At 37.3% G+C, this 24,593-nt stretch overlaps 1 protein-coding gene and 1 pseudogene across 2 annotated transcripts; one reads left to right on the top strand and one right to left on the bottom strand.

Annotated features, from left to right (window-relative positions):
- Nucleotides 1-260: 260 nt before the first annotated feature.
- Nucleotides 261-7,648, bottom strand: LOC124298049 (chromosome-associated kinesin KIF4-like). Of its 2 annotated transcripts, none has more exons than XM_046749603.1 (14): nt 7,383-7,648; nt 6,013-6,238; nt 5,300-5,738; nt 4,385-4,650; nt 3,678-4,130; nt 3,203-3,590; nt 2,647-3,013; nt 2,224-2,530; nt 1,878-2,014; nt 1,596-1,772; nt 1,339-1,491; nt 863-1,048; nt 576-643; nt 261-347 (listed from the first exon to the last, which is right to left on the bottom strand). In XM_046749603.1, exons 2-14 carry the CDS (start codon nt 6,236-6,238, stop codon nt 281-283), a joined length of 3,234 nt encoding a protein of 1,077 aa, XP_046605559.1. In that variant the 5' UTR covers nt 7,383-7,648; the 3' UTR covers nt 261-280. The 2 variants fall into 2 exon arrangements, with proteins under 2 accessions (XP_046605559.1, XP_046605558.1); XM_046749602.1 differs by having other exon boundaries at nt 1,339-1,503.
- A 3,633-nt stretch (nt 7,649-11,281) lies between these two features.
- Nucleotides 11,282-23,487, top strand: LOC124299357 (uncharacterized; annotated as a pseudogene).
- Nucleotides 23,488-24,593: the final 1,106 nt, after the last annotated feature.

The following is a 24,593-nucleotide window of genomic DNA, read 5'->3' on the forward strand; positions in this document are numbered from 1 at the left end:
AGTTTCATTTACTTACCTTTAACCTTTGAGCTTGCTAAGCGTCATAAGTTGTACTGAGATAAAAACATAACTGTTCAATAGAGAGAAAATGAAGAATAAACGTGTACGTTATTCGTTAATGTCAAATTTAATTGAGCTGCATTTTAACATATCTAGTCCTTTGGCTAAAAACATGAATTAGAAATGTACAAAATTATTCAGAGTGTTTCGTTTAGTTGATAAAATTATGCGCTTGACCTTCGACAGAAATCCTCTGCTTTTCTATGATTGTGGCAATGTTTTAGATTTCGATGGTTTGGTCCTGAAGTTTCGATCTCTTTGGCTTAGGTGGTAATGTATTCATTTCGCTGCAACAAAATTATCTTATTACAAATCATTACACAAATGATTTTATCATCATTCTAATAAAATTAAGACCGTAAATTCATAAGGTAAGAAAAACTGCATGAATCGAAATGAAAAAGGATCTTAAAAAAGGAAATAAGTCAATGATATTAGGCGGTAAAATTTTCCGACAGAAGTATCTACTTCTACAAATTATTAAGATCTACAAAAATCATTGTATATTTGCTTACATTGGTTTCTTAAATGAGTCATCACTATCATCTTTGGTAACATCTGGAAACAGGATGGTTCGTCTGATCTGAAAATGGAATAATAGTTACTGTTAGGGGTTATCAGATTTTTTTTATCAGGAATATAAATTTGGTTTAGGAACACCATTCTTTAACACGTGCAAGTCAAAGTATTTTTCTTGTAGATTATTCAAATAGAAGGGTAAAAAAACTATTGATTAATGATCAAGTTTTCATTTTATAACTAAAAAAAGATGAATTTCGAAAATATGTAGAAGAAACGTTACGTTTTCTTGGTCTCTGTTGCAACATATTTCCGGGTTGCAATTGCAGTTTATGCACGCTAGGTCATTTTTCCGGCAAGTGCATAAACGCGTGTGGCACTTGGATTTGCATGCACATTTTATATCACCGTCTGATGATCGCTTTGAACCAATAATTCCAGCATTTGGACGGGATTCTGCAGCAGAGCTCTGTAAATTGGGAAGCGTAAATAGTAAAATGTACCAGGAAAATATTCAGGTAAACTGCTTAATTATCAAGCAAGCACAGATTCATTCGTTTTCCATTTTCCATAAAAAGTAGGGTTCAGAAAGTTGATATTTGATTGAGAAATGGAATTGTACATTGGGTGAAAACCTATTGCCACCGATATTTACATTTCACAATTAGATTGGAAAATTTTATTTAGCAAAGCATTTATTGAAATCTGCTGTCGCAATGTACAGTGGAAGACCATATTTGGGAGTAACGAAAGGCTTACCATGATTTTGCTAATCCGACTAAACAGAGGCGTTTTAGTCCAATCTGGATCTTTTTCGACATCATCTTCCAACAAGCTATCATCTGTGAATGGATAGTCTTCGCAATGTTCAGCATTTGGTGTTGGGTATTCTTTGGTTGATGGTTTTTTCTCCTTTAGAGATACCTGTATACGAAGTTTTAAAAAATCGAATAGATACATGAAATAGATACATTATAAAGAGAACATATTTCATATAATAATTTCAAAGAAATTACATTGCATAATTGAGGTTCTGCTACGGGTTTAACTCCGCGGAGTTGATCAAGCAGTTGGGCTACCACTTCTTCGTGTTCCGCATTCAGCTTTGCCTCTCGTTCTCTCTGTTTCAAAATTTGCTCTTTTTGTTGGAGTTCCATTTGTCGATTTTTCATTCTAAGAGCATCACACTCTTCCTATAACCGTTGTGTAACAAATAAAAAGTAAATAACTGCGAATTGTGACAAGTCATGGAATATTCTAAAACTATTGAAAAGTTTATTACTGTTTATAATACACACCATCAGTTCATCGTATTGATAGGTTTTAGCATACTGGCTTCGACTTTTTTCAGCTGCAATATCAAACAGGGTCTTCAAAGCACACTTTGCGTCTATCATTGTCTGTATTTGATTCCACCGGGTTTTAGTCTTGTTTTCTGAAATAAAAAAATAAGAATCAAAAATTCAACAATTATTGTTACTTGAATATAAGTTACTTAGATATTTACGAAATGTCACATCGTTTGATAACTAGATAGTATAAGTATCTAATTTCTTCTCGAGTGATACATTAAGTATATTTTTCAGATGACGTATAGACAACTTCGTTTGTACTTTGTTTCACGGTGAAGTTAACTTTGATTACCTTGATCAGAAGCAAGAATCTTTTGCTGCAGGTCGGCAATTTGTGCACTGCGTAACTGTAAATCTTCAGTGAGTTCGGAAATTTGTTTCGCATAGGTGGCTGCATCATATTTATCTTTATTTGCTTTAATTTTAGTCAAGGTTGTTGTGAGTAATGCTCTATCTTGCATTAGTCGTTCCAACGAACGCTCAGCGTCTATCGTACTAGTGAGCACTTCAAGTTCTTGAGTTACCCAAGCTTGTATGCCGACTGTATTGCCCGCCTTGTCTCGCTTCTGTTGAGCCTTACTCTGCTTCTCCAGTGCTTCCTGCGTTTTTGATGAGTGTGAGGATTAAAATGAAAGATAAAAAATGCTCGACATTAAATAGAATTCAAAACATTTGACTGGATGTTAGGCGACACTGGGTATTTTGAGATACTTACTTTCAGCCTCTTATTGATTGCGCAGGCTTCTTCCACTTTACGTTTAAGAACGTTCTGCTGTTTACTATGCTGTGTTTCCATCCGAACAATTTGGTGTTGTCGCTTCCTGTCTTGATCTTTTAATTTTCTAACCTCCTGTTCTCTTGTGAGCTTCCACTGTCTGAATTTTTCACTTTCGGATCGCATCAGCTGCATGAGTTTTACTTTGTATCGTTTCATTGATTGAATTTCAGTGAGCAGACTTTTTATCTTGGCCTCGGACTTTTCTTTCATTTTGATAACCGTTCCCTGCTGCATACATTTGCGAGATAATTCAGATATCTTCTTCTCAAGCTCTTGAACTTTTTTGCGACGTGTTTCTGCGAGTCTGAAACGAAATGAAAATTGAACCAAAAAAGAACTGTGCAATAACAAGTCTATGGTACTGTGAAACATTTCATTTTTTCACTAAAAAGTTATCCGACCAACTTTCAGGATTTACCAAACTGAAGATTGATCTTTACATGCAGTTAATAATAGTAATATGAAAGTATACAAGTAATGTGTGATTTCTTACTTGGAGCTAGCATTGTTAGATTGAACTGATACCAAAACTTTTTGGAGATCATCTTTTTCTGCCTGCAGTTTTTTTATTTCGGATTCCATCTCCTGCATTTCCTTTGAATATTCAACCATTTGCGTAGAGTTTGCTATAAGTTTTGCAACCAATTCTTCTTTCAAAGCTAATTCTCTGTTTATATTTTTCACTTCATCTTTCCTCTCAGCCTGTTGCAAGGTATGCTCCTCTTGTTTTATATCCAGATCTACTCCTCCAGTTTCAGTATCATCTGAATTTTCATCCGCAAAATTAGTATCAGCCGAATCATGATTAACAAATTGTTTCTCTGTTGATAATTCGTGACTCAAAATTTCCCTTGCTGTCTTTTCTTGATCGCTTTGAAACTCTAAAAACGAAAAGAATGAAAAAAGTTTGTCAGTTTTCACACTATATAATAACGAAACTGCATCAATTGATCGAATTTGAATCACACCTAAAATTTTATTGTATATGATTTTCAATGCCGATCGATGTTCTTCAGTGGCATTGGGATTTGCGTCGAAGTCGTCGATAGATTGCTTAAAGTCTCTTAAAAGATCAGCAATGTTTTTTCTAAGAGTTTCACTGGCGCTTTCTGCCAGATCAGCACGTTCGCTCATATGCAAAAATTCCACTAGATTTGCATGGAGTTGTTCAGTTAGATCCCTATTTTTGACTTGCATTATCTGTATTTTTGCTTGCAGTTCTTTGTGTTCAGGTGGGCAAGCGTTTTCACCATTTACTGTATTTCCTTGTGAAAGAAGAGCCAATCTCAATTCTTGAATTAACTTATTTAACCTATTTACTTCAGCAGCGTGTGGATCTTGATTCACAATCGGCTTATTCTTTATTCTTCTTGCTCTGTCAGCGTATCGCAGTGTACTCAAAGTTTCATCGAGGTTGTAGTCTGGATATAAAAAATCAGATTTGTTACAAATTAATTTGAAAGATTAAAGCAAAGTTTCCTACTTTAGTCATAAAATTTTATCTGTTCACAGCCTACATATTGTACAAACAGTTGTGTAGTTTTCCAAAATAAATATTTTCGACCAAAAAAGAATGTCTTGTGTCAAATGAAATTCAAATATTAGTATGTGGCTTTTGTTCAATGAAAATAAGGTCCTGAATGGAGCTACTTTTCTTAATACTTTACATACTGACCTGCAGGACTGATACACGCGATAATTAGAGTCATGGAGTTTCCGCCTAATGAGTCTTGCAACAACCTGGTTAATTTGCTATCACGATATCCAACATAGCTCCCGGAAGTTCCATCTCCCAATTGTGAGATCACATTACCCAAAGCAAGGAGACCTTTATTTATATTTACGCCTTCTTTGAATCTTTCACCGGTGGCTTTGGTTTTTTTGCTACGTTCGGAACCAGCAAGGTCTACCAGATGAAACTTTGCTGTTGTTGCAGAGTTACTGTTTCAAAAAATATTCAAAAATTGTTAGATGTTCTTAAATTGTTTTTCTTCAACATACCGAATCACGAGGGCAAATTTTTATCATGTTTTGGCAGTACGACTTCGTAACACTGAAATATTGGTTTTACCAATAATTCGATAAATAGATTTTCACGATTCGTTGCTTATGTGATGTTTCTTGATGAAATTTTACTCCTATCATGAAATGACTAGACTAATTTGAGTTTTTGTAATGTCAAAAGTAAGGAGAATGCACTAAGAATATATACTTTTTCATGATCAAAATTGAGTTCTTTTTAATTTGGGTAAGATTGGTGACAAGTTTTACAAAATAAAAAATTAATTTTAATATGTTTTTGTGAAATCCATTTCGAAATAAACAATTGCATTTGAAATTTGAGAATTTTATCGTTTTTAAACAGTAAACAATCCATCAAAATTACAGTAAAATTCAAACTCAGGTACCCAGATGTCATTTTAACGATCGGTCAACTTGTCAAGTATATGTGAATAATTCTTTGTACATCATATAGAATAATCATTTGCAGACATTAATCTAACAATAAGCATATCGATCAATGACTGTGAGAAGAGATTCTCAGTGCCAAAAGATCAAGTTAATAAAGTAAAGTAAATTAAATCCTTACACATCATCTTTTTTCTCTTGACGTATGTTGACAGTAAATATGGCATGGCTCCTGCTACTTTGCGAATTCATTGCTGTTGCCCCAGTGGCTCGACCCAGCGAACCTTGACTAAGGCACTGAAAAGTTGCGGTGGCATTTTCAACTTTGATTTCAGTCAAGCCAGGTATTTTTATGCCTTGTGTATCTTCACGAATATCGACAACAGAGTTTTCTCGGGATTTTTGGGAGAGCAGGTCGTAAAGTTGCTCTTGATAAAGTTCAGTGAAAGAGACTGTGATTTCGAAATTGCAGTCTGTTTGTTGTTCCACAATTTGGAAAATGTCATTTATTGCATGAGGGATGATACCAAGCTCTTCACTACCTCCTTTATAACACGTCCCCATGGAATGGGTTTTACCACTTCCAGTTTGGCCATATGCCAATATAGTTACGTTATATCCTAACAAATAAACACGATAATGTCGTCAAGATAAAGAGCCATATGATGATTTTAAAAACAGTACGTAAGGAAAATGATAGTCTCTGGTATTGACATACAGATAATTAATGCCATAACACTGCGGCGAGTAGATGGTTTTGGAATAAAAAGTCTGGAATGAGTGATGCAAAATATGATGGCAAAACAAATTGACATGGTTGAGAAATATAGGTTTCATAAGAGTAAGTTGAAAAATTAAAAAGCGTGAGCAACTGTAAGTCTTTGATATTTTTACCTTGGAAGAGATTATTTATCATTCCTTTGACTGCTGTATTATAAAATGTTTCCTGGTTAACTTCAGGAGGAAATACGTGATTAAACGTAAAGGCTTTGTCAGTACCCAGCACCTGAACCTGTGGTTGGCCACGCACTGTTGCGACGCATGTCTGGCAGCCTTTCTCAATCTCTGTTTGAACCAAAGGTCTGATTCTCAGGGCGACGTTGACCGAAGCATCAACCATCTATAAAATATGTCAAGATGAAAATTAATTAACAAACATTAAATTTGCAACAGCAGAAAACCACTTTAGCCTCGTTACGTCATTTCAAAGCATCTGTGAAATGTATTTTTTTTTGAAGTAACAGATATAATTTGTACACAATTACTTTGTTCAAAGACACTTCTGTTATAGTTGTTGAACACAGTTACATGATTACGAGAAAACTGAATTTTGCTCAAACATCAGAGGGGTCAGGATTACAAAGGTATGGCAGGCGGGGTCCTGCCGAAACATGGTATTAAAAGCATCATTCTATGAATTGCATCTTGTCATCATTGACTGTTTCAACCAATGAAAATTTAATCATACAACAAACACAGTAACGAACTTCAAACATCAAGAAAATTAAAGTATTTTTTCTCTTCACAATATAAAGAATTTCAAGTTAACTTTTGAAGAAATGAATTCAAATTTAAAAGAGAAAACACCTGATTTGTTGACGCGCCCTTCACAGGCTAGTATAGTTGTTTAGGAAGGGGATTAAAGCACACAATAGAAAAAACTGCACAATCCTTCCATGTCATTTATACATAAAAATAAATTAGCACAAACAACGGATGTCCATTACAGTGGACACGTAATGCTTTTCAAGTATATAACTTTACACTAATAGGTTTCGAGCTTTTTTATTTTCTTCATCACATTTGAGACTACCTTAGAAACATAAATGTTTTGTCCTAACAAAAAGAATGTCGATGTCAAATAGCCTATAAAATTAGAAACGAAAACGAAAATTACACGCATCTTGTTTCATTTACTTTAGCTACACTTTTTGGACTAGAAAATATACTTAGATGACGGTACAGTCTTCAACATATATTTTTTGTCAAACAGGTATTGCAACTACTGACAAATTGTAATCCGTAGAAGAAAAAATCTGATGAGTAAAGTTTTTGTCATGAATTTCTGAAACGTATGTCCACTGAAAAAGACTAAGGGTTAATGCTCGCGCAATTATGTGAAGAAATTACAGCTATTAAAGAAACCAGCTAAAGGTAAAATCAGTGAAAAGGTATGTTGCTTTCAAATGCACAGTTCCGGTTCATTCCGATTATAAATGTCACCAAATTTATCGTAGCTGTGAATTAACTTGCGATAATTTTACCTTAATGCTTTTCAGAATCCAAATATATTTCTCTCTTTTTTACAATTCATCCACTTTTCATTAGAGACTCACGGTCCAGCCGTACTTATTTTTCCTACTTTTTTCTCAAGCTCTCATGTCACTCGCACTGAAAATCAGTTTCCGACCGTTGTACCGTAGTACATTTGAAATTTTCGTTTGTCGACAGGTAGGTAGAGGGGACAGGTAGTTCATCAGTGTTGCCAACTGGAAACACTGGCCGTTTCGCCTAGTGACCATGAGTGTCGCCGCTATCGAGGGATTCAGGCTGAGCGAGAGAGACGGAAATAGATTTCAAAACCACGAACGGTCAACAACCTATTTCCGTCTCTCTCGCACGGTTACTCGCACCAGAGACTAGTAGAGAAATTGCCAATTCTCGCCCTGCGGGTGAACCAAGTTGCGGGGGGATTTGGACGTGGTGGGGGTAGTTCGCGTGCACATTGGCTTGGCCGATACGTCAGATTTTGGAAGATCGCTGCGGCAGCTGTGTGCACATCAGCTACCTGAGTAATGCAGAGTGACTGCAGAGCTGACTGAGCGGCGGCGTGCACGTGCCTCGAGCGTATCTACCGGGTGAACCTTTCTGTTTGGAAACCGCGCCTTCCGCGTTTGTTGGAGAAATCAACAAATGCGAGAGTTCACGTTTATTCACAGACTCGATTGTATTTTGCTGATGATGCATGAGTCTGTAACTGAACATTCAATTGTGATAAGCATATATTCATATCACTGTCTCCTCAATTGGGCCTGTTGCGGAAAAGTTTAGACGAACGTGGTGGGGGGTTGTCAGTCACGTCTGAAATAAAAGTACAACTTATGGCCACAAGAGCGGCGCTACAAGTTATTCATAAGCTTATTATTATTATTTGGCGGAACCCTAACCAATCTTTTTGATACTCATACACAGATAACCTTAAAAAAAAATCTTGGCGTAAGTATTTATGAAACATATCTGAAATGTATAGAAACACTCGTTTAACTAATCGTATTATTTTTTGTTTTTGGGCAACAGAACCAATTTTTTAACCATAGCACTGAGAACTATAGAATGTTTAGTCGTAAAAGATATTCACTTTAATAACACAAAGCAGTAATAATGTATAAAAAAGGTCTCTAAACATTTTATCGTAAAGTCGACGGTTCGCGAGATATAGAGCGAAAAGCGTTTTCCAAGATGGCGGCGATCCTGATAGCGATAAGAGGTCAACTATCTAGATTTATACTCAGGAGACACCCCCTTACCAGTCCCGAAAGTATCCCATGCTCCTTATTTTTTGCACCAAACACCACTTTCAAACTACCTATTGACTGGGCTGAGTGAGGGCAAGCGATTTTAGGAAAATTATGTCACATTGAAAAGGCATATCCGTATTATTGGAATAAAATAATGACTGTGTCGATAAAGATATGGTACTGACATTTACAATCGGTACGTAGTTTTACGTACTCACTTCGTACCGTCTCAAATTCAGGCTTCCATACCGACACTACTTTGGCTGCTACGAATGTCGGTACAGGCCCGTTAAGTAGAGTCGATAGAGCAGAAACCTTCTACGCTCCCAGGTCCACCTGGGCCCACTTGCCCGCCGAAAAATGATACACAAAAATTTACCCAGGGGTAACTGTCTTAGTAGTCTTCAGTCAACATTACTTATAAATATATTCTGCAAAACTTATTTTCTAGATTGACAAATTAGCTATTGTTCTGAAGTTGGCAACGCTGATTCTTGCTAAGCGGCAATTATCATGGAGACCTACACCAGGAGTACGATTCCACGTAAACAAATAGCTACCTGAAATAAGATGGCACTGATGTTCCATATACATTTCAGTGTTCCATATGCACCGAAGACAGTGAAGGGAATATAAAGCGGTAATGAAAACTTCCTATGAGACATTGCAAGATCATCGATTAGTCGATCTAGAGTATCCCTATAACCAATGACACTTCCGTACAAAAGGGATATTCGTGACGCTAGTGGTACAAAAAATAAACCTGCTGTGAACGATTACTGTGACAAGTTTTGTCAATTGACCCATTTGAGTTCGTGCTCCTCATGTCGTCTTCATGGGCAATAATACTTGAAAGCCGAAGATGTATATTTAAAATTATAATTGAATTTATACTAACAACGACTGTAAAAATAATGTTGCTAGATGCCTGTAATAATTTTCCATGGAATACAACAATAACTTGCACAAACTTCCACTAAAGTGAAAACATTTTCAAATTCGTTCGATACGTATTGTTTCATTCTTACATTTTTGTGGTCAGCTCAATAACCGTTACAATTCGTATAGTATTTGAATGCGTCTTTATTCTAGACCTGACTGTATATTGTTCAGTTAAAGATTCTGATTTTTCTAATGTACTACTCTTATATTCGGTCAATAAAAATAAGATCAGTATTACTTATTGCTATGCTCATAAACTCGTTTTATTACATCCTGTGAACGGGTAAAACCGAAACAAAAAGAACGCTTAAACATTACTCTTATTATTAAAGTATCCCGGATTGAGTTTATAAGTTTCTCGAAAATTTCGTGCAATTAGCGGTGCATGCGTACTTTAATAGCCAGTTGTGATTGTAGAACCCGGAAAAATTGAGTTTAAAATTTTCGATTATTTCAAAATCTGGGTAGATCTGCGATCGAGAATTAGCTCTGAAATATAGTTGCAATAGATTCAATAATAACACGAGAAATTCTTCTTTTGCCAATCCACACTTCGTGCAGGCACTCCTACAAAATATACAACCCGTTATTCTCTGCCCTCATTTAGACGTATAACATCGATCGAACTCTGCAGATAGATTAAATTATACACAAGGCGAGAGGTAATGAAAATCGTAAAAACTTCACTGTACGGTTGGCAACCTGTGCAGCTAGTTGTGTGATATTATACATCTGTTTACAGAGTAAACTGCGAGTGTTGACGTTTGGACAGAAGCTCCGAGTACTGGCTAAAAGACACATCGAAAAACCCGTGAAAACCGAAATAACCGCGAAACGCGTGTCTTCCGATACGTCAGCTAAAACTTGTGGCGGTAAATTATAATTGAACAACGTGAAAACATACTAAGCAATAACAAACATCCGTTTTAATGGCAGGCAAGCAAGATTAAGCCCATGTAGCAGTTCCAGCTTTATCGACTGAGTAATTTCACTCTTACTTTCCGTGGATACAATAAAAAATGAACGTTATAAGCTCGTATTTAGATAGTGCATTGCTTTTGAGTTGTTGAGCTCGAGAAATTTTCAACAACTCATAAATTTCATCGAATTCGAGATCGAAAAATAATGCACTACCGAAACTTGAATCGATTCCATCCATTTGTTTATTAATTAACCGAAAAATAAGGATAAGATTAATCGGTCATTAAGGGTCAAACTGCTATATGGCGTTAGGAGAATGCTATAGTCGGTCTGTAGCAGTAGCCAAGTAAAATGTCACGTATTTTGATTATTACATCAGAGCCTTTGCATTAGAGATGTGAAAGTACCGTAAATACCGGAACTCTACGTGCAATGCTGCAGAAAAATATTCATAAACTTTGACGTTTTATGCGAAAAGATCGCCATGAAATTATATTCCTGCATTTATTTGTACCTAATTCAATCATAGGATAACATTTTCTGGCATTACTGTAAAATGGTACCAAAATTTTTTCTTGATAGTTGTGTTTGTAAATCCATGTAAAATTGTGCTACTTGTGATTTTTTGACGCTAGCGATGCTTAGACTCTGATAATAGTCAAAAGAAATCACATTTCACTCGGTTGGTAAAGACGGACTACAGTATTCTCTTAAACCAACTGTGCTTATGGCTCAACTACACATGCGTGCGCTGTGCACGTCATAGCGAGGTTTCGAGTGAGGTATAGTGGCCCTCCATTCCCGTGGTACAGTACGCGTCTGGCTCCCGACTGTTTCGTACCAATCAATATTCCTCCTCCTCAACCCCGACAATAATTGCACCGTGAATTTCACACGGTATAAACAACAGAACAAAACATTTCAAGTGGGTTAAATTACAAACCGTTACAACTCAAACCTTTTTATCGACGCGCGATTACAATAAACAAAGTTGAATTTACTCAGCCATCATCCAGCTGCACGTCGTTTTTCATTTTAGTTTACAACAATTTCTACATCCATTTCGACAGCTGCTAGCTGACCATCCCGTTCTCTTATTTCCATATAGCATACTTCTATTGATAGAACACACGATTTTCAAATCCACTGATTCACCACTTCTAAATTCGAAATTCAAAAATGAATGAATGTTTAGTGAATGCGTAGAATGTGTCAAATGAACACTAATATTACTCTGACAAGATTCAACCATAACACGTATTTCGGTTGATAATATCACAAAGTGCGTGGCTTATCGAAATTCGAATGTGAATACTCATATTTAAATTTCGAATATTTCAACCGTTGTTCACATCTGCCGATTAGTTCGTTTTGCGATTTCTCCTGCTCATCATCTCGGACCAAAAACCGATTTTGTTCTCATTTCATGGTTTCGTCAATTTTCACTGCTTGTTTTTATTCAAAGCTGATACAATTGTTTCTGTGTGTATATAAAAGGTACACAAGATGAGATAGTTGGCGTAATGCCCGCGCTTCGCTATCGACGTAGAACTAACTGTTTTCTAGACACGCGACGAACGGACCGAGCTAATGAAACAAGAGGCGGTAATTCCTTACGCCTTGCTCTTCGCTACAGTGCAGGCTTTACACATTCAGGGATAAAACAAACTCACGTTTTCCCCCTGCTCATATTTACTCGACACGCAGCTGGTATCGATGAGCGGATAAATATAGTCCAGATTATAACTATATTCAGTGAATCAGATATTCTAAAATACGAAAGTGTGCCGGTGTCCCTTTTAAAATGAGAAAAATGAATAAATAAGAATATCAATATTTCAATTTTGAATGTTTAATATTATACTTCGAATAGAATAAAACAATCACGAGTGTTGATTACCCATAGTGCAATAACAACATATCGTTTTTTTTTTGTATGTATAGATGGTGACAAAGGTTGATTTAATTATTACTGAAACATAGAAACATATCGCAGAAGAGATGAGTAATCACGGTTGAACGTGACGTTTTACACGAGATTCCAACTTTCTTTTGGTCAAATCACAAATCGAGCTGCAGGGTGAATATTTAAGATTATTCAGTATGACATCTGTTGGAGTGAGTGACTTTTCGGAAATATTGGGGGGGGAGTTATGGAGACTGTTCCAACCAGTCAGCTGTCGCAGGGGCTGCAGCTCGTTCTTCCAACCCCGGGGATCTCCGGCCTTGACGCAGTCAGAGCTCTGCATCAGGTTGGTGCTCCTTCTTTTCATTCTTCGTTTATTTTCTATTTAGCATAAACAGTTGAAATTTATTTCACTGAAATGAGCTGGAAACAATTTTCGCCAGGAAAATACAAAATAATTTACCCTCTCTAAGTTCAATCGAAGTCGAAGAATCTTTACCGAAAGTTTCTAGGTGTTTTTAGTGTAGGAAATTGCGGTTAAAGGTGAATTTGCAATTAATTTTTCTTTAAATAGTAGATGACGAATTGACACCGCCGATTTTAAATGACCAATTAGTACAGCCTTAGCGTAGAAAATTATTACAGGATAACGAATCCGAAGCCAGATGGAAATTTAAAAAGCTCTATCTTATTTCAACAAATTGACGAAAAACAATTCGCCTAGAAGTTTTCGTAGCAAATCAAGTGCATTTCAAATGCAATAAAATGATGAAATATAAATTATATATTTGTGACCTAAGTCCAATTGCACGCATGTTGAAAAAAAGTATTTCTTAAAAAGTTCAATCACAAATCATAGAAGTTATGAAAAATTAAACGGTTATGATTTAATTCGAAATTTAATCGACAACTGCGAACGTCCTTGCGAATTTCTATCAATTTGCATATTCGTTATTACAAAAACAATCGTTTAAATTATCCACTAAAGGTATGTATTATCCGAACAATTTCAAAGGCAACGTAGATTACATATTTTAATTCACAAGTGATTGCGAATATATTTAATACTAAAATCCATGATATTATGGGTGTTTGAAAATCGCGTCATTTTTGGCAGACCGTCGTCTCATTAGGAATAAACCTCGACTCGTCCAGAGAAGAACTCCGGATTCTGAAAGAGTGAGAGCTACCTTGACACGATAGAACATCTCGCAATAGAAAATCACGTCTTGCGACGACAAGTACTCGACGCCTGGAAAAAAAAGTTTCCGGGATACCGAAGAAAATGGAATCATTACGACGACGCCCGACTTAAACGAACGGTATGTCTTAATTCGAAAATATTCCCTACTTTTTAATATTATATTTTGGCGGAAAATTGTTTTTTACCATTTTTCAGCAGTTCTGACAGATCATGAAACTCTGAACTAATCCAACAAACTTTGATTATATTCTGATTATGTTACAATTATTTTTGTTTTGTTGAAAAGTTTTTAAATATCGACCCGTCACGTTTAAAAAAAATTTCATGCGAACTCAAAGATTTTTTTGACATTTAATACATTTTTCAAAATCATTAGAATATTATTTATCTTCTATTGACCCCACCAATTTTTCGCAAAAGACTTTCTAAAAAGTTTGTGATATAAATTTCAATTTTCCGTCAATGCTCACCCTCAATGTCAATTTTTTCATTGCAGCTCTGAAAGAATATGTAAGATTTCTGTGAAATCTTTACATCAAGTTTTTAACAATGTTCGAATTATGTTAAACTAATTAGAATGAAATCAGAGATAATTAGAGTTAACGACAAGCAACTATTTGCCAGCCATTTTTTTGAAACACTTGTATAAGAACAGTTAGAAACATTCAATAATCGGCAGTTTAGTATCTACTTCGAAATATATTTACGTACGTAAATACAGTCATGACAATAGATATATCGTGCCTACTTGTTTGCCACGTGCAGCATAGTAATGTCTACGGCCTATCAATTGTGTACCTTATATGTACGGTAAACGACACTGTAATCAATTCATTTCCGATGTTGTATAAGTGTACATACACCTGCTTAACACTAGGATTGTCGATTGGCAATGTGCCATTATTATACAATTGCGCTGTAGATTCGAACACTGAAAATGCGCTCCGTAATTTCTATCATACGTAGCCATTCAATGAGGACTATCTGCATTGGGGGCTTGATAGTATTTCAAGTCAGGTTCGGTTCACTTGACAACAAGTCATGTAAAGTCACCGGTAATCAATTTGAGTCACAGGAGTGTACATGAAGTTATTTCAAGTATTTCCTAATTCATGAAGTCATTTGAAGGCGTTTCTAGTCATTTGAATTGCCATAAAAAAGCTTAGAGTTATTTGAATTCCATCCAAGTCCTTGGACTGCAGGAAGTAACGTATAAGCTCGCTTGAAGTCAGATGAATTCACACATAATGCCACTTGAAATTACTTGAATTTATTTTTAAAGTTTTCAAGTCATTTGAAGGAACTTGGGTTGAATTGAAATTTTTCGATTTTATGAAGTCACGTGAATTCATTTGAATTGCCATGAAGTTACTTGGATTAATTTTATGAAATAATCACGTAAAATCACACTGTGTCGGCTGGATTAGCATAAAGCCATATGAAAATAAGTACGTGAAATTATTCGAATTACCATAAAGTTATTAATTAAAATCACTTGAAGACAGGCAAATTCGATAAAGTAATTGGAAGTCGTGTGAATTCAATTTAAGTCCTTCGACTTCACGAAGTCGCCTGAATTGGTAAAATCTTGTTGTTACCTCCCCTAAAATTTCATCTGTACCAGAATGATCATATCTGTAAAGATATCAAGCTACATAAAATGCTTCCGATTCCGATAAAGACATAGACATTTTAAATCAACATTTCAATCTTCCTTTTTAGTAAATTTTTTCTGGCTGCATGATCATTTTTCTATGTATTCAACGCGAACAGAATTTTATAATCTGATTTTCAGATCTTGTTTTTGGTATTTGAGCCAGACGTATTCCAGCCTTTCTTCATTCGCGGATTTTATTAGCTCATTGTATTTTGCCAAACCATGCACAATTGTGAAAAAGTTTCTCTCTATATCCCTCAAACCAACGTTCCCATTCGCCTCAACGCGGTATTGATTCGGTCGGATGCTGTAGGAAGAACCGCGAGCTGGTTGTGGATCGCGAAAATTACTGCGGAGGCGTTCCTAGTAATACGCGTTACTTGCGCCCACACCGCGAACCTTCGACGATACATACCCGCACCCGCAACCTTTCAGAAATCACGAAGACTAGGGTGTAAAATTGATGGGTATAAATCATAATGCTTCCAAAATATTATTCCTAGATTCCGACGACCGGATACTTTCCTCGTCCATTTTCATATTCACTACGGGAACATCGCACCTCTGGATCATGGGCTCTACTTAAACTCCTATGAAGGTTGTTTCCTCGTTCTGAAACACGAAGCCTGTGATATGAAGATTCATCGGACAGCCCTCTTTTCATATAACAATTCATTATATTAGCAGCTTGACGAGCGAAATCCCGTGACAAACATAACTTATCGTACATTTTTGCCTGAAGTGATAATTTTCACTGTCCTCTGATGAAGTTTCAATAATCGGATCTTATAGATTCGAGTATGAACCCCAGAATTGTAGGAGAGCAATAGTAAAGTAAGTGCATAGTCCGACTACCAGACCAATTAAAAGTTGAATAAAAGAAGGACCTTGGCATGATACTACACATCAGGAGCTCGATATGTAGCGCCAACGAAATATTTATAAAAGTTCCAGCAGAATCCATGATCCGGAGGCAGAATACTTCCCTTGTCAGAGTACGCAGGCACAAAATAACGTATAGAAGTTCTTGGGATATGACTGCAGATTAGTTGTCATCACCCTTCATCCAAGTGAATTTTGATGCTCTGACTTACTGCGGTGCCTGCTGGAAGCCAGAGTCCGCTGATGAGCAAACCGAAAGACAATATGGACACCGGTAAAGATGATGTGAAGAACGGACCACCATCGCGGTTGCAGGAGAATGAAAGAGGCGGTGAAGAATCGTTGCAGCGAGTTCACGATGCCGATTTCGGACACCTTGAGCCGCCCGCAGAGGGTGAACAGGAGGAGTTAAGTCTGAAGTCGAACTCCGATGGAGAAAATTCGGTGTTCGGTGACAATCCGGGTAACACCGACAGTAATCCTGACTATGGTGAGAATTCGGCGCACCTCAAACCGTGCGGAGAATCGGAGAACGATTCTGAGGAGCTTGACGATATCGAGCTGATCTTCACGACCGACGAAACGAGGGAAGTCGGTCTTCAAGAAGATCTAGTATCGATCACGGAAAATGAGGCTTGGTCTGTTCACCGCTATCGCCAACCTGACGGACAACCGGTGCTTTTGAAGTACACGAAGACTTCCGATCCCGAGTCTCTAGTCAACGGTGACAAGACAAGCTCCTCAGTCGAGGAGGCTGTTTCTTCCCAAAGCTCGAGCATCGATCGCGAGGAGAGCGTTGATCGCTTCGACGAGGGGTCCGGTGCCAGGCTTAACAAAATGTGGTCCCAGTACTCGATACTAGTTGAAACCGACATCAGCAAGTGCGGCGTTCTTGAAGAACCAGATCCTGCTAGATACGCCGCTCGGAGAAACACTCTAGCGGCTCCTCCAACTGCCTACAGGTTCGTAAAAATAATAAGCTCGCTATTTTTACGAAGAAATTTGACTTTAGATTTGGAAGCAGCTACCCGCGAAATCATTTGCATAATGTTTATTCTTCGGGCCTTGGCTGTTTTTTTGCATTTTGGTCCGCCATATTTTATCTGCTATTCCGAATTATTATAGCATTCTTACTTCAGGGGGTGTCCTAGTTGATTTCGACGTTGACGTATATATCTCCAAATATCGAAGTCCACGTATCTGAAACGCGAAAAGGTTTTAACGAATTTACTAACGCGATATTCTAGATCCGTTCCATTTCTTTATTTCTGCGTTAATGGAATAATGCTTTGTGGTGATTTTGTCCAGAATAGCGTATGGAATGGGATTGTTAGGCTCTTTTTCGTGTTTGGGATACGCGGACTTTGATATTTGGAGATATATACGTCAGCGTCGAAATCGACTAGGGCACCCTCTTAAGGCAATATGGCGTCAGGCTGGGTGATCAGCTGATCGTTTAATTAAGATACATTGTTATAATATCGATGTATGGTGTACGTCGCACAAGCTGTTGGACTTTTATTTTGTATCATTAAGTCAATTTAGAGTAAAACACTTTAGTAATTAGATACGACCCGATCGGTGTAACACATTCACTGCCCAATGTGGTATCGTGTGAATTTACAGAATTCTAACATTTCCGTCTTCTCTACTGATCCAATTCACGCTCATATGCAAAATACGAAGTTTTATTGCGCCCAGAATCCTTAACGTCTTTTTTGCAGACCGATCATGCATCGTGAAGCTTTGGCAACGGGACGTCGAAAGAGTGCGACGCTTCTTCGCCCAGTGATGGATCGGAATGGTGGAGTAAGCCGTCGAGAATCAGGGACGCAAACCGATATCTCGGCACTTCCAGCACAGTGGAGATCCGAAAGTTTTTTAGCTCACAAAGCTGCACATGCAGTTACAACTTTGCCGAGTAAATTTGCGCTGCCTGCCAGCATTCCTGGGCGGCTCAAGCTGTCGGACAAAACAAGAGAGGCTCGACGAGTCATGCTTTCTGACATCAGCTTCACCAGCATGGTACCCGAATTGTCAAGGAGCGCTGATCATCTCTGTCACGATCCCCATGCGCAGGTAACAAAATCTCACATTATTCAACGATATAATTTTTTATCGAACTAATCGTAAAATGAAAACCACCGAAGTTTTGTATCAAATTCTTAGAAGCATAATGGAAGAAGATGAAGTGTAAAAACTTTTGTGAGTTCAGTTTTTTGGAGTGGCGAAAATATTTCATTTAATGTAATTCAGGTAAAATCAGAAGATCATGAAATTCCGAATCAACTATGTCAGAATAATTAAACATCGTCATCAAGCCTTTCGATTTGACCCTGAATTTCACTTCAACTTGTTGCAAATTTCTGAAACATTTCGTGAATTCGGACTTTTTATACTGAATAACAAAATATTGAATAAAATCATTCTGGAATGCGCTAAATTTCAGCAAAATTTTCACATGCAATATACGACTGCACACTAACCACTGCACACTAAACTAATTTTAGTGAAAAAGACAATTTTCTCCGAAACGTGAAACTAAGCGTTTCCCTAAACATCATTCTGTATCGTGGAATTGATTTCTGGATTGGAAAAAACTTTGGAGACACTGAAATCGAGTCTTTGATTTTCGATAGACTTGCCTAAACGCCCGAGGATGTGGTCCCAGAACACCGGAGGTTCACCGGCGGGAATCCTTGGGCTCGTTGGCGGGTTATTGGCCTCGACCGGGGGCCGGACTTCCCAGTCCGTGCGACTGCCGATTGTCGACCGATCTTTATTCGTCCCGCTACCGCGGCTCATTAACGTCGATACCATCACCCGGTCTCGATGTTACCGTTGGATCCTCGCGAAGACATTCCTGGAGAGCAACGGCAGGCTCATTTGACACCTGGCGGATACCAGTCGCCACATCGACTCCGCGGCCAACTTGGTCATCGATGCCATCTTCTCCGACTCATGCTCATCCGCCACTGATTGCTGTGGCCTCATCCTCTCGCGCGTCTTCCAAGAAGCGGCCGAAGAGGACGCGGTCCAAGGTCACATTCCAAGGTAATTCCTCACTTTGGATGTTATCTCTGGGAACTGTGAATATTTTGAGCAGACATTGGAGCTTCCTGTTTAGCGAGAAATTAAAAAAATCATATTTTTCACCTTGTTCTTCCCGTGTTACTAATCTGTTTGAACAATGAGGAATTATAAGGATCATATTCATACTTGAGTGGTTAGTTAAAAAGGTTGAGAAAAATAAATGGAAATACCGGTAATGACGGACAGCGTCACAAAAGTATTTTGTAGCCTTTTTTCTTAATCGAAAATTCCTTTTTGTGCTCGAATACTTAAGGATTTCCTCACGCGTGTCCTTGCTCAAACGCATGCTCGAAAAAACTTTAGTCTGTTATAAAAGCTATTTTATTAAAAGTATGCGGTGCATATTTGCAGAAATATGAATTTGTTAATTTTGCTCACCTGTAAAGCTTACTCTGCTTGTAAACACGTTTGTCGTGCGGCCCTGATACTGAATAGCAAAATCTCAAGTTTTTTCATTAATTTAGGAAACTTCTCAGTGAGCACAGAAACGTTATCCTAAAGTCTATAATGTTTTAAAGATTGAAGGAATTTCATTTCCCAAGAGAAAAAAGCTCCAAACACGATTTGCTGAATTTGCTGGTAAAACAAATAGGTCTTACATTACGTACAGTCTTAATTAGCAAGAGCAGTTTTTTAATTTACCTGATAAGTGACTTAAATTGAAAAACAATCCTTGTTTTTATTTCAGACTGTCCAGCGACGAGAGGTAGCCTTCCTAATCTTTGTTCAGGTTTTATCGATGCTGACAATAGCGGTGATTCGACAGAATCGTTGATCGCTGAATCGGAAGACTTTCTTAGGCGCAGCATTGATTCGATGGTGAAGAAGACCGAACCCGAATGCTCCCATCAAACAGCCACAAGACAACGAGGAACCCGTCGACACTCAGAGTCTGACCTCGTTCGGGAGTGGAATCCCCCTCAACCGTACTTACCGAAGGTAAATATCAATAAAACTATATAACCATGAAATCTTTTTAGTCAGGAAATTTCGAGGTTTTAACACAAGTCAGTCGAAAGTAATTGCCTGCATAGAAATTGAAATATTTTTACAAGGCTTCCAGAAATTGCGAAAATTTGTCAGAGAGTTAACAGAAAATCTAACAAACCGTCGAAAATTCATATGGTAAGTAAATTCTTAGCAGTACGTCTAACAAAGTTTCCGCCAGTAATTTTCCTCGTGAAAGTTTAGATCCACTCTCTCGATGCGGCTATAGCAGCATGGCGTTGCACAGAGCGATCACCTGATTCGCTCAACCTCGTTTTTAGCAAAATTACATACATACGTACAATAGGGCAGAAAATTCCATGCAAGTGGTTACACTTTGTTTCGTTGTATTGGATTAACAAAGAGCAGAATATAGGTTGAAAATGAATTTCGTTTCCAAATGCCAACTCAGATTTTTTACTAACAGATAGTATCTTTCGGTATTTTAAATACCAATGATAATCTTCAACACGAATGATGATAACACCTGATACCTCAACAGATTCCTCGGGACTTGAAGCTTAATCATCTCATCAAAGTCATATTACCGGGAGGTCGAGTTTTCAAAGGAAGGGTGCGATATGTAGGCCCAGTGCCGGGTCGAGAAGATCCCCACATCGGTGTCGAACTGCCGACGGAAAGCGGCTCATCGGACGGCACCTTTCATGGCCGCCGTTTCTTCGACTGGTGGGTTGAAACTCTCGCTTCATACGCTGCATGATTTCCTACCATTTTTAATCTATCAGCGTATGCAAAAAGTACTAGATTTTCTTTTCTTTAATCAGGAAGTAACAGAGACGGAGACGAAACCAAAGCAGGCATGCCAGCAAAAAGTGGGCCCGTTTTTTGGCGCATAATTAGTAGTATTGATTTCCTCCACTCGCCGCGTTCGTGTTTTTCAGTTGTTCGAAATATGTAAACCAGGCAGCTATCAACACCTGGTCAATATTCAATAATCATAATATTTGAACGACCAAATAATACAGACGCAGCAAATGGCAGAAATCGGTACCAGGCACCGTGATGCACCTCAGGATGAAGCTTCTTAACTTTCCCATAGCTGTCCTCTTGCAGTTTCAAGCATGGTCCGATTCCACCAGACTGTGGATGCGTCTGTCAGTCTGGGTTTCAGGACTAAGCCGTACCGTTATTTCGTTGTGGCTGACTTTAGGCTCCAATTCCTGTCCATTGCACGTCTTAGCTACCACAGCGCAGAAATGAATTCCTGTCATTTTATCTCTAAGTGTCTTTTCCACGGTAGGTTTCCATCTAGATTGACCCCTAAGTACTTAAGCCCCCTGGCCAACTTCAGAGTTTGGCCGTTCAGGTAAGTTTGCGAGTTCTATTTCACTTGTATTTCTTGGTGAAGGCCGTAACCTCAGTTTTGTTAGGATTTACAGTAAGTCCTGTGGTTCTACACCGAGAACTATTCCGGGTTCTACTATATATATGGCTTCCTGTGTAATTTCTACGAGGCGCTGTAGGAAGGGTCCGTGACTTCTGATCATAAGGTCATCGACGTATCCCACTACATGATAGCTTATACCAGTGATGTTCACTAGTAGATTATTTAAGACCAGGCCACAGATCAAAGGCGACATGACCCCTCTTTGTGGGGATGCTATACGTCTATAACAGACTTATTTTCGAGTATAGGTTTATATATGCGACTGAGTTACAGTCAAGTTACCATTTGCACTTACTTTTTTGAGTATGCACGTTGAAGAATTTAAGAATCAGCTTGGCATCCAGAATATCAAAAAATTCCATCCAATAGTAACAAGTCCAGGTCATATGTACGAATCAAAAACCGTTTTCAACGTACACTTTGCTCTTTGCTATGCTAGTAAAAATAAACCAAAGGGTTACTGCTTAGACGAAGTTTGCTGTGCCTGTATATTAGTATAATTTTCCCCAAAATCGAGGCTAAAACGATCAGCTGATCGCGCCGCGCACCGCCATATTGTTTCAGTAGACGTGCCCATCCTTCGGACCTTAATGGATTAGCGTTTTATATTTTTCTAGTAACATTTCACTTGATTGTAACGACCTAATCTCTTCCATTAAACTTTTCAGTGATCCTATGCGAGCAGTTTTCGTTCCCTTCAACAAGGTAGTTTTGGCTTGGAGCACCACTTGACACGGAACACTATACATGGGTCAACCAACGCCATCAGCTGTAGTTACGCCAAGAATATTGCTGTCTCAATATACAATGTGAACTCGCTAATTCAGGTACGTCGTAAAATGTTATCCTCTGCATTATTTTAAAATAAATCAAAAATGACCCTACGAATTTGCCGCAAAATCTGATCAGTTCAAGGTTGAACGATGTCAAGTCTGTCGATCAATTTTCGTCCAAAGTGGTCGGTCCTTTTCGAATTATTGTCGGTTGAAGTTCCAGTAGGTATGTCACGTAGAAAAGATTTTGAAGTCATTAGAAAGAAACAGTAACATGATACAATTTGAGGAATGGTCGTCAATCAATATGCACTATCAACAAATAACTGTGGAAACAATAAGTCGAACTAATATAATGACGGTTTCAATAGGTGACTTATGTGAATTATTAGTACTTTATTAACGCCACTTGAAAGAGAATTGAACGATTTTTTCCAGATGGGCATTATTTCTACAGAATCTACGACTTTGGGGTATGGCGATGCCACACGCAACTCTCAGATCAAATGTTGTCAAAGGTGACATTAGTGAAGTTTGACATATATTGTCGACTATTTCTGATCAAGAATCTGAAAAATGTGTCATATAAATCTCGTAAGGTGTTCGAATTACATGAAAGTAATTTGATCGTCATCACAGCTCACAAAACTTGTTCAGTGTTTGTAAGAATCTTCCAGAACTTTGTTCGAAAATAGTCGGAACTATATTTACGCCAAGGAAATTACATGTTCAGTGTTAAATGTACATTGCTGCAAGTATTGTCATTTCATTTGGGTTATACAGGTTACACTTCATTTCTTGTTTGTCGCGGATACAAAGAGCCATGAGTATCGAAATATTTGACAAAGTTCATATCTTACAAGTCTTTCAAATACCCTGAATATCTCGATGTTGAAAATGAAAATGATTGAACATTGATACTGCGAAAGTATGAGAGAAAAATGGAACTATTTATAATTCGGCACAAAGAGTATTTTGCACATATGTTTCCGGAAAAATTTTATCCACTTCCTGCACGACTTGCATAAAAAAGCATTTTCAATATTTATGCGACCCTATCTACCTGTGTTTTCAATGATTAAAAGAACGATTCAAATTGTGTTCTGAAATCTTAAATCCTTGTTCTTAAGGTTAAATAATATGTTCATCTATACGTTGCCTTATTTCTGCTGTGAGCCATTTGTCCTCCATACTATCGCTTGAAAGGTGCTTGGAATCCAATCAATATTTATTAATATTATATCGATATCGTGATATATTCACGCATCATGTACTCATTTCAACGTCTTATTCAATTTTCTCCATGAATGGAATTCAATAATGTAGTTGAATTAGAGTTATGAATCGTTCAATACAGACATACTACAGAAACCCAAGATCCAAAGGTGAGCCCGGTTTTAAAATACTAATCCATGATAGATATCTTAATGTATAATACGAATATTACGTGTATATAAAACGTGTGTATATATTTACGGGCACAAAAATTATCTAGATGATAAAGAAATTTCTGAATATGAAATAATCAAACTATACAAGACGAAAAATTAGAAGTATACCTACAATGGTATGTAGGTTTATATAAATAAAATTTATGTGTATATAATCAGAAGTAAGTCGCAAATCTTCCAAGATCAAGGGCGGCCAAAACAATTATAATGTATTTCAGAGAGCGTACTAATCAAGTAAATCTTACACTCGATTAATTTTCCTTCGCAGTATGTACTTGATGATTGATCGATCATCACTGTTTCAGAAGTTTTGTTAGATGGTTCTATACGTGTGTCCCATGCCCATTGGGATCCAGATCTATATAATATATAATATGTACAAAATAATTGATATGACACTAATTGTAGATAAATCGTTGTGTACCTAAATTGAAAATAATTGTTAGACCAAAGAAAATAAAATTACGAATAACGACGTTGAAAGGCAATATATCCAATGCCGAGTGAATAATATAGCGGAATCATTATTGCTATATGCATATAATAAATATATTATATGTATTATGACAAGAATTATAATTAATAATGATCATAACAATATACAGTCGTTAAGTACAATACATAGATATATGTAGATAATATATTATATACATAGTTGTAAATATCTACGGTTAACTTATAAGAATGTTTACTCGAATATATTGTCTTTTTGGTATATCGTAATCTTAAAGTT

The sequence above is a fragment of the Neodiprion virginianus genome, chromosome 2, assembly GCF_021901495.1.
Source record: "Neodiprion virginianus isolate iyNeoVirg1 chromosome 2, iyNeoVirg1.1, whole genome shotgun sequence".
Classification (NCBI taxonomy): domain Eukaryota; kingdom Metazoa; phylum Arthropoda; class Insecta; order Hymenoptera; family Diprionidae; genus Neodiprion; species Neodiprion virginianus.